The 10,388-nt window shown below is 57.6% G+C and overlaps 3 protein-coding genes across 3 annotated transcripts; 2 read left to right on the plus strand and 1 right to left on the minus strand.

Annotated features, from left to right (window-relative positions):
* Positions 1–27: 27 nt before the first annotated feature.
* FIBRA_06149 (uncharacterized protein) lies at positions 28–491 on the plus strand (the record flags this gene model as incomplete). Its single annotated transcript, XM_012327886.1, has 2 exons — positions 28–305; positions 374–491. The coding sequence occupies 2 exons, from the start codon at positions 28–30 to the stop codon at positions 489–491; spliced, it is 396 nt and encodes a 131-aa protein (XP_012183276.1).
* Positions 492–1,690: 1,199 nt separating this feature from the next.
* On the plus strand, positions 1,691–5,463 carry FIBRA_06150 (uncharacterized protein; the record flags this gene model as incomplete). Its single annotated transcript, XM_012327887.1, has 3 exons — positions 1,691–1,975; positions 2,082–4,205; positions 4,264–5,463. 3 exons carry the CDS (start codon positions 1,691–1,693, stop codon positions 5,461–5,463), a joined length of 3,609 nt encoding a protein of 1,202 aa, XP_012183277.1.
* Positions 5,464–5,865: 402 nt separating this feature from the next.
* FIBRA_06151 (uncharacterized protein) lies at positions 5,866–8,244 on the minus strand (the record flags this gene model as incomplete). The annotated part of the gene is made up of 8 exons (XM_012327888.1): positions 5,866–6,639; positions 6,702–6,829; positions 6,881–7,160; positions 7,209–7,453; positions 7,510–7,873; positions 7,929–8,011; positions 8,066–8,176; positions 8,226–8,244. 8 exons carry the CDS (start codon positions 8,242–8,244, stop codon positions 5,866–5,868), a joined length of 2,004 nt encoding a protein of 667 aa, XP_012183278.1.
* Between the last annotated feature and the right edge of the window lie 2,144 nt (positions 8,245–10,388).

Raw genomic sequence — 10,388 nt, forward strand, 5'->3', positions numbered from 1 at the left:
CCCACCGAGCTCGCGTGGTCGCGGTCGATGCACGGGAACGAGGACAAGAGCGACTTTGAGCGCAGCGCGGTGATCCGCGGCTCGCAGGCGCCGACGAACGAAATGCGCGACCCCAGTGCGCCGCTCGACCCGGCGACGGTGTACCTCCGCACAGAGCGCCAGACGCTGCGCAGGCTGCCTCGCTCGGGCGGTATCATCTTCACGATCCGCGTGTACCAGACGCCTGTGGTTGAGCTTGCCGAGGAGCCTGGTGTCCCCGGGCGGCTGGCCAGTGGTGTGCGAGGGTGGTCGGATGACGTTGCTGAGTGAGTGTTATGTTGTCGAATTGAGTGCAACGCCGTTTCTTACGGGCGAATGCGAATGGAACACTTAGGTACAAGGATCTGTTTGCGTACAAGGACATTCTGAGTTACCTGGATGAGCGGCATGCTGATCAGGTAGAGAAGGGAGTGGTGGCGGCTGACGATCGTACTGCGGTTTACCCGTTGTGATGATTCGCGAGTACGTCTCAAGGTGTACTTCGCTATTGTTGTGCACATTTATGGGAAACTAGTTTTATTTGCAAATTCGACGGAACCAGGAGAATAGCAAGCGCATGGTATACTACAGACATGTCTAAGTATAGAAGACGCGATATATGGTAACGCACACTAAAGATAAAAACTTGGTCGCTACTGACGTCACATGTGGGCTTGTTGCTTCCTCTTAATTGGCTGTGTTCCCTGACCACAGTAGCGGCTGATAGTCAAAGAACACAAGAGAGCCACCGGAAAGGTTTCAAGTACATTGACCGGCTCTGAACTAAGAGTGGTCCTCGGTCGAATATGTATTATCATGAAGACTGCTGCAAGGCTCCGAGCCAGCCTGGTGTGTGTGCGAATTCAAGAGAAGTGGATGTCGTGAACTGAGATGCTGAACACGACAGCAAGACAGATACCAGAGTTGGGCGACCCATACTATATGCGTGAGTGCATATTTGAAGACCGCCAAGGGGCTGCAGAAAGTATTGAGATGTATGATCATCTAGGTGGGAGTGACTGATACAGAGCGAGTCTATCCCCCGAACTAGCCTGGCTGTCAATTGGTATGGAGGGGTCTGGGGATTGGGGCGGAACAGCCTGGACAAGGCGAGATATCTAAGACAGTGCGGGTCCGAAAAACGGAATAGAGCGAGCCGCCGCGTATTGTAAGGCCTCACCGACGTCGGAGAACGTGCGCGCCCGAACAAATGAGTTACGCTGAATGATCAGTATAAGGGATGAATGTTGGGTTTGCCAGTGACTCGCTGTACTTCCACCTGTGCACCAGTTTCTGCTAGTTTCAGAGTCCTCATATCGTAATGGTCCACTTGCCTGGGTGAGACAAAGAGGATGTATTGCCGCTTGCCAGTCGGGGAGAACTCGTAGGTACGTACAGAGACCCGTTACGCGAGTCGTGGGGCGCGATTAAATGACGGCAATTGGAAGCGGGGACTGGGACTGGATGTGGCCAAACAGGAGCTGGTGACGAACGACGGGGAGGATGGCGGTGTGCGGCTGGCAGACTGGAGTCTGGCAAGGCCGAGGGGAAGAGCTCCACACCGGGGCCGAGGACAGCTGTGGTCTAATCACGGGCCACGCTCCGCCTGGCCTGCAGCTCTTGCTCGACGCCAGGCGCGTCCTCCTCCCCCCTCTCGCCACCATCCCCGGCGATGCCCAAGCCCACTCTCCTCCAGTCGCTCCTGGGCCGACCGTCGCAGTCGTACTCGTTCCCGCCTCAGAAGGACTATCATTCGTCCAGGACCGACCTCTTCCGTGCCGCGTCCACGAGCACCGCCGGAGAACTCCACCCTGGGACAGCTTCCGTCCATTCTCTCAAGCCCTCGCCCCCATCCTCCGTCCTTTCGCAGTCCTCTGCTCGTCCTTCTTCTCGCCGTGTCCGCACTCTCCGTCGTGCGTCCACCGGGTCTTCTGTCTCCTTTGCCCCTTTGCCCGAGGTGAGCCATTCTTTCCGCTCGCGCGCCCCCTCGCTTAAATGCATGTGCCATGACGAGCTTATCGTCCACAATTAAATTCCCCTCTGATGTGCTTCCTCGTCTTTAGCCTAGCCGATCCGTTATCCGCCAACCCCCCTCGCCAGGCCCGTCTCAGCAGAGGTTCACTTCTCAACCTCATGCCCCGTCTCTAGCTCCTTTTATAATTCCGAATCAGCCCGCCCCATCTTCAGATCAACTCTCCGTTGACTTCACCCTCGTTCAACCTGCCATTGTTGCCCCATTGGCGGGCACCGTCAAGGAGAGCCTGGGCGACCACGAGGGCGACGCCTTCTACACCCCTAGCTCGTCTCTGATCCCATCTCCCAGTGCCACGCTCGCTCCCACAGTCATGCTACTCGAGCCTCAAGCTTTGGCCTCTGCCCTTTTGCCCCTCCGTGATCCCATGGATCTGAAGGTCCCCGTTGTCTCTACAGAATCCCAAGATGTATACGACACGGACATATCTATTACTCCTGGCCCACTGTCTCGCTTTCCCTCTGAACTCGACTCTGCGTCCGTGTCCCGTACCGCGTCCGACTCGTCTCTATCATCCTACTCTGGTGTGTCCATTTCGATCTCCGAGCAGGATGCCACATCCCTATTCGACTCTGGCGCGACGACCTCCACGCGTATCACCACCCCTGCTACGTCCGACCGTGACCCGCCCAAGTCCGATGAGGATGTAGTTGAAGCTATCACGATATTGTCCAGTTCGTCTACACGTAAGTCACGGCTGCATGCTGCAAACTTATCTCCCAGCTCCGTGGAAGCTTCTTCAAGTGAGCCCATAATTCGCCGCCGTTCTCAGCCTTTGCCTGCGCCTCGCCCAGATGAAGATTGGGCCAAGGACGTCCGATGGCTTGTACCTACCTCTCTCTCTGCAGCCCCTGTACCACGTCCGAAATCTACTAGGTCCCCTACCTCCTCTCGGAGACGGTCCAGGCCTTTGCACCCGGACCTCCTTCCACCTGCGCCTCAGCTAGCGATCCTTCCTCCGCCACACCAGTTGGATCGACAGTCTTTTCCTGACATTCCGACCTTCACCATGCCAGTCGCTGTACCTCGCCCCGTACGCACACGCTCGAAAGAGCCTCGTTCCAGTCGACACTCGCATCGGCAATCACGCGGACGAATGTCGGCACTGTGGGAAGAGGATGAGAGCGAATATAGCACGGATGCAGGTGCAAGTAGCGCCGAGGTAAGCAGGGCAAGCACTCCTGCACTGACGCATTCTGGAGATGGATCTGCCCCCGCGAGCTTCAACGCGTCGCGGAGCGACACCCCTCCTCCGGGGTGGGCTAGCTCGGCGAGCGCGCATATGGGACCAGGGATTGCCGACAGCTTGGAGTCGTTACAGCTCATAGCGTCCATGTCCGAATCTGAGCTGATAACGCAGAGGCGGATGGACTCTCCACCATCATCACCGGTCGATTCATCACCAGATGCCAAACTGCAAAATTACGCACTCCAGCGCCAGCATTTCCACTCGTCGTCCACGTCCACAGTTCCTGTGTCGGGGTCTCCATTGAGTGCCCCAGGTCGTACGACGTCGCCTCTGGTTGGCGTGATGGCTGGCAACAACTCGTTCCCAACGTATTCCATCCCGGCGCCATTCCCGGATTCTGACGGTAGTCCGAATACAGGTTACACCGGTCTTGTGCTCCCACGAGCGAGTTATACATCCAAGGATGGGAAGCCCCTCGCTGATGGACGCATAGACCTCGTGCGCTCTGGCCGGGCTCAGACAAGTATGGCAACGATTGAGGTGGTCCAGGGTGCAGCGGCATTCTCCCCGCTGACAAAGACGCGCTCGCGCCTCACGCGCAGTTTTTCGCTGAGTATTGGCAAGGATAGGCGGAAGAGTCAAAGGGACAGTGTTACGCCACCGCATTTGAGAGGCACGATGCCGCTGTCGGTCGCGTTCACGGCGCATATACCTCCGCCATCGTTCGTGCCGCCTTCACATATTCTCGTGCAGGTGTTCGCTGTTGGCCTGGACGGGTTAGACTCGCTTATAGTGCAGGAACGAGCAGCGCAGCGCGGTGCTGGCGGCTCAGTGGGCAGGACGAAGAACAGAGGGTTCATTCCTGGACGCAGTTTTGTGGGCAAGGCTGTGGAGTGTGGGTTTGAGGTCAGCCGGGAGGTGTGCAAGAAGGGCGAATGGGTCATCGGGCTGCAGGACGTGAAGAAGGTGGGTTACGATAAGCCCAGTGCATTCCGGGTTTTACTGATTTCATCTTCTGGCTTAGTGTGGTGCGCTTGCGGAGTTCGTCCTCATTGAGCGGCACCGTGTCTTCCGGTCTCCGCAGCCCCGGGCGAGGTCGACCAACCTATTCCCTCCACGGCGACGCGGCCACGGGCACACACGGTCTCTTTCATTGCCGTCTGCGATTGCGTCAGGCTCCGCGACGCACCAACCCCATGCGCCGTCTCCCCTTGCCCCTCCGGCCCCTCTCACTCTTGAAGAGCTCGCCCTGTTGCCCCTGTGTGGCGTCTCCGCACACCGCGCTGTCCGGTCATTCGCTGATATTCTGGCTTATCGTTCTGGCAAAGGTCGGGACCGTCCCCATGTCCTCGTGCTCATGGGGCACGATGGGCCCGGTGCAATGGCTGTGCAGATGATAGGTCGACGGACGGCACACATATGCGTCCAGGTGCCCGAGTCCGCTGTCCGGGAACCCGAGGCACAGACGGATTCCTCGGAAGATAGTGTCAAACCTTCTGGATCAATCGCACTTCAGAGAGTAGAGGCACGCATTCGCGCATGGGGTGCGGAGGAAGTATGCGTCGGCGAGGCTCTCGGTGTGCTGGAGCGGTTGGCAGACGAAGGGCGCGGGTTTGATGCAATCCTCGATACAGTCGGCGGCGTGCATATATGGGAAGCATCGCAGAGGCTCCTGGCATTTGTCCCGTCGATGGCTGCGTCACAGTCGGCGCCGACGTTATCGACCATGTTTGCGCCATCTGAGGACTCGCCAGACGGGGAGACAGAGGAAAAAAAGTCGAAGGGGGGCTCGTCTTATGCTCAGTTCACTACTCTCGTCGGGGACGTGCCCTCGCGGGCGGTTCCAAAGGCCCAGGACAACTTGCGCTCCGGCTTGCGCTCCCTCCGACGCGCCATGTCAACCAGCTCGCCGTCTAAGGCTAGTGGCTCGGCAGGGAGGACTTTGAGCAGCGGCAGGAAGAAGACGAAGCGGACAGTGGGATATGCGTGGGTGAGCGTTGCGGCTGATGTGGACGATGAGGGAGAAGACGTTCGGGATGCCCTGGGAACGGTGGTTGAGATGGTTGAGGACGGCACGATTCGCCCATGGATGGGCCACGACGATGATGGCGAGGAGCGGTCTTTCCCACTCGAAAGTGCGCCCGAGGTATTCAGACGCGACGCGAATGGGCCCAAGGGCGTCCTGGTGGACGGCGGGACATGTGTCGTACGAATTGGCGCATAGTCTTGGAACATTGCGGACAGGATTCAACGGACAGGATTCTGTTATGCTCTCGTACTTGGATAGAACATTTTTGGTTCGGACTCTTGGATTTGTACGGCTGGTCACTGAAGATTTGGCACTCACATTCTACTCCTTTTTTCAGTTCGCTCTTTTGTCTCTTTTCGATTTGCCTGCTCTTTTTCTGCGCATCATTCACCACACTTGCGCCCCTGTCACCGAGGATATATAGGCTCAAGTTCTCATTCCTTTCTGACACCTTATTTATCTTTTAACTTCTCCAACTATAGAGTGCATCGTAACGAATCCCTACGAGTAATCTTAATGACGCATGAATGTATGTACATACTTGGATCGGATGTACTATATGAACTTGGAACAGTTACATTGCTACATACATTCCGCTTAAAAGAATTTTTTAAAGTCATATGCCTCCTCCCCCTTCTCGCCGGAAGGCACGACGGCTTTCTTCGAAGCTGTATTAGCAACCTTCTGTGCTGGGATTTTGGTTGGGGCCGCTTTCGCCTTCTTCGCAGGGGCTTTGGCGGGTTTAGTCTTCACAGGCATGTCCGCCTTCTGCTTGAGTTTACGAGCAGCCGCTTGTGAGCCCGCCGCACCTGCTTTGGAGCGTGCCTGCTTGGACTCTTTCGGGTCAGCGGCGAACGCGACCTTTTTCACTGGACGAGGTGGAGGAGCAGACGCCTTTGCGATCCCTCGCTTGCGTTTACCAATTGGTGGTAGAGGTTCTTCCTCTTCCTCATCCTCTTCCTCCTCTTCCTCGTCATCTTCCTCGTCATCATCTCCCGCGCTATCCTCTTCAAGGTCAACAGACGCATCGTCGTCCACCCCATCTGCTTCGTCCTCGTCTTCGTCATCCTCGTCCGCATCACTCTCGCCGTCATCGCTGTTCTCAGAATCCCTCCAGGGCGCATCGAGGGCCACCTTCCTGTCCTCGATCTTACCGGTTATGAGCCTGATCAATCCGGCAGCCTTGCGAAGATCCTTCCGCATGGAAAGCCTCGCAAGTATCTCGTTGTCCTTCACATACCATTCCGCCGGGGGAGCCGTCTCCGAGGGCGCGGAGGCCGGGGCGGGGGGGACCGCGTACCTGGGGAACGTCCCCGTGCTCCAGTCGCGCAGCACAATGCGCGCAGCGCCGGCGAGGTCCGGCACCCCACCCTGCATGGACCGCCACTCGTCAGACGATGAGAACGGGGGTACGATCGTCGGAAACGACGAACCTTCTTAATCAGCGCGTGCGACCGTGCGACGCCGGACAGGAACGCGGTCGGATCGCCCTCTGCGAATGCGGGCAGGTTGTAGAACAGCATGAGGTCCTCCCGCGTTGCGCGCGCGACGAGTTCGGACACTAGGATCGCGATTCAGTGGGGATGGGGTGATTCGGGCAGGAGGTACCAACCGACTGGGGCTGGGTCCTTCAGCCGCTCCATCCGTCCTCTGCTCCTCAGCAGGATGTCCTGTGCGCGGAGACGTTCCGACTCTTCTGCGGAGTGCCCTGCGGGTGCCTGCCATGCGAGTCCGGGCGTGTCGATTAAGCGGACTTGTGTCCCCTCAATGGCCAACGTGACTTCTTGAGCATGTGTGGTGGTGGTCGGGCTGTCAGTTCCCGTCGACGATGGGTTGTACGTCGGCAACGCGGCCTTTCCCAGGAGGGAGTTGATGAATGAGCTCTTGCCGGTCTGAGAAACAGATGAGCTCGCGCACTTTAGGGAAGAGGATCAACAAACGTTTGTCACTCCGACCACTGCGACGACCAGAGGATCGTCGCCCCCCTTCTTTTTCGCAGCCTGACTGAGGAAAGCCAGAACCGCGTCGACACCCCATGCGTCGTCGGCTCGAGCCTTGCCCTTACCCTTAGCAGTAGGCTCCGGTGTGGTTGACAAAAACGCAGACGCCGAGCGGAAAATAACAGTCGGATGCCGACTACGCAGCGTCGCGGCCCACGACGAGATCGCTTCGCGCGGACACGCCTCTGTTTGATGTTCGTACATGAGAGAAACACCAACGAAAAGTCCATATTGGACGCACCGATCTTGTTCAGGACATACAGCACGGTCTTGTCCCCCATCGCTTCCTCAATGTGCGAGCTGCGGTAGCTGAGGGGGTCTCGGGCGTCCAGCACCTGCACCACGACGTCCGCGAGCTCCAGGACCGCGCCCAAGGTGGGCAGGTCCCGGTTCAGCAGCACGGGCACCTGCTCCTCTTCGACGTCAGCCGCGGCCCCGGCGTCCGCTCTGGGCTTTCCCGCCTTGCGCTGCAGCGCCGCATCGACGGACCCGACGCCGTCGAACGCCGTCTCCGAGCCCTCCGCGTCCGAGCTCTCCGCCTGAGCGGCACCCTGTGCCTTCGCAGCCCTCCTCTCCTCCTTCCTGCGCTCCTTCTCCTCGGCGGCCTGCAATGCGGTCAGTACAGACAGCCCAGCCGCGGCAGCCAGAGGCGGACTCAACTCGTCTACGCTCCTCGGCGACCTCTGCGAGGATCTGGTCCTTGTACGGGAAGTTGTTGGGGATACCCGGGTCCTTGGCCTGTTCTGCGCGCGCCGCCGTCAGCACCCCGCGAGAGCCAGAAACGACGGGCCACGTACTGCTCTTCCACTGCGTGTCCTTCTTGGCCGCCTTCTTGTTTTTCTTCCGTGTCTCCGCGGCCTTGTGCTTGATCTTTTCGCGCTGGTTGGTCGTTCCTCGCTTGGTCGTCTCTGCCACCGCATGTCAGCATTCTGCGAAATGAACAGACGCAGTACTGACTCTTGCGTATTCGGGGCATGTTGGTCGACGAAGGAGAGCAGAGCCAATCAAATGCGGGCGCTGTGAAATCTAGTTTATGGCCAAAAAAGGTCCGATCTCTTTCGATCGCATTTCGAGTGCGTGGGCGCTCTCTCTAAGTCAGGAAAATGTGCATCTCAACGGTCTCAGGTAGTTTGAGCGGACAGCAAGCGGACATAAGATTGCGACTAGATGGATATGTACAAAAGCAGGTGATAAATGAACAATTTGCTTCTCCAACCGCCGCACACCAAACAAATGCGATTAATGCCACAAGGGGACGCAATCAACATTCCCAACATTCCATCATCAAACTTCCAGGATGGATGTGCACGCGGCGGCGACGATCCTCTCTATTCACGGACGTACAGCGACGAATGTTGCCAAATAGGACCAGAACTTGCTCGGCAGACAGGCGCTTTGGGTATCGACATTTAAATCAATCTTCAGGCTCTTCAGCGACTGTATTCTACAACTTTCTTCTGTTCTCGGAATGTCTTCAAGAACAAGCATTCGCGTACAATGATGTCTATCGTTCCGTCAGCTGTCAGCGCCATCATATACGTACGGACGCCGGAAGGCAGTGCACAATGCAACGTTCACTCCAAATGTGGAACTTCCTGGCTTTCACAGCGCTTGATAAAATGTCCAAGGTGCCACTTCCGATCATACATGGGAAGCGCCTTGCTTGCACTTGCAAACTTGAAACTAATGTAGGACGTAGAAAGACAGCGGACAGGCGAGATTACAAGATATTCGAGGCGTACGGAAGCAAAACTTGACACGTTGAGTTTTCATTTTGTGCTATTGAGAACGGAGCAACGCATGACCAGACGGAGAAAAGCAATACTTGAGGAAGATTGAGGAAAATTGACAAGGCTTTGCAAAGAGACCACGGCGATACTCTTCAGCTTCAGTAGTTTGACTCTTTTTAGCCTTCGCCCCGAGCCTGCCTGTAGGCTACTCTTTACACGATTTCAAACCACTTCCACGTCTTAAGAAAGCCGGGAAATCCAGCCACCTCACCAACGAGGCCCATCCCCGTTGGAATGGGGCAAGGCGCTGGAGGATGGGCCATCGTAATCCCTGCCTCGTGCCGGGCTGCTGCCTCTGGGAGGGCTCCTTGAGTAGCTCCTGCGCCTTCTGTACTCAGGCGAGTAGCGACTTCGAGGAGGGGGACTACGACGGTCACGCCAATCCCTGCCATCCCGTCCATAGCCGTCGCGATCGCGATCATCGCGACGGTAAGGCTCCCTTTCACGACGATCACGGTAGGAATCACGATGGTCGTCCATCCGATCGTCTCGACCACCCGGGTACGTGTCCCGACCGCGGCGGCGACGGTGACCCATGTATTCTCCCGGAGTCGGCGCATGAGGCCGGTCAGTAACCGAGTAGTCGACCCGAATACGACGGCCGTTGAGGTCCTGCACGACTCATGAGCACATCAATGCGGCGGGTATGATTTTCTACGCACCACTCCATTCAGCTCCTTGATGCATCGACCCGCCTCTTCGACGGTGGACATAGAGATGAAACCGAAACCTCGCGAACGGTCCGACTGCCACAATGTCAGCTGGCGTTGCGACACCAAGTGCGACGAACACTCACTCTCTGATCATAGACAATGACGACCTTCTCGACGCGGCCGAAACGACTAAACTCGTCGTCCAGGTCACGTTCCGTGGTCCTAATGCTCAAGCCAAACACACCCAACACGTTGGATGGATTGGGCGCCTGCTAAGCCAGGTCAGCACAGCTGGCCAAAGACAAAAAAAATAAGGCCGACGAACAATTGGAGCATGAACGGGACGACGGGGAACCGGAGACCTGCGGAAGGTGGAACCTCGAGCTGGACTGCGGGAGCGAGAGCGGCCACGGGGAGGGGCCAAGTCGCGGTCGCGCGGGTCGAGTGGAGGGCCCGAAGACGGCGGCGGGGGCTCGTTGTACGCGTCCGTGTACGGGTCGACGGGAGGGGCTGTTGGCTCTGCGTACTGTCGCACGCAAAGACAGGAATGACACGCCCATTGTCAGCCACAACAGCAGTGGGACCGGTGACGGGGCAGACTCACCATGGTGGTTGCAGTTTGCAAGCTGTTTGGCGGTGTTTACGAGTGGCAGCGCTGCAACTTTGAGCTCCGCGAG

Source organism: Fibroporia radiculosa (assembly GCF_000313525.1).
Source record: "Fibroporia radiculosa TFFH 294 genomic supercontigs, scaffold6100, whole genome shotgun sequence".
Taxonomy (NCBI): Eukaryota; Fungi; Basidiomycota; class Agaricomycetes; order Polyporales; family Fibroporiaceae; genus Fibroporia; species Fibroporia radiculosa.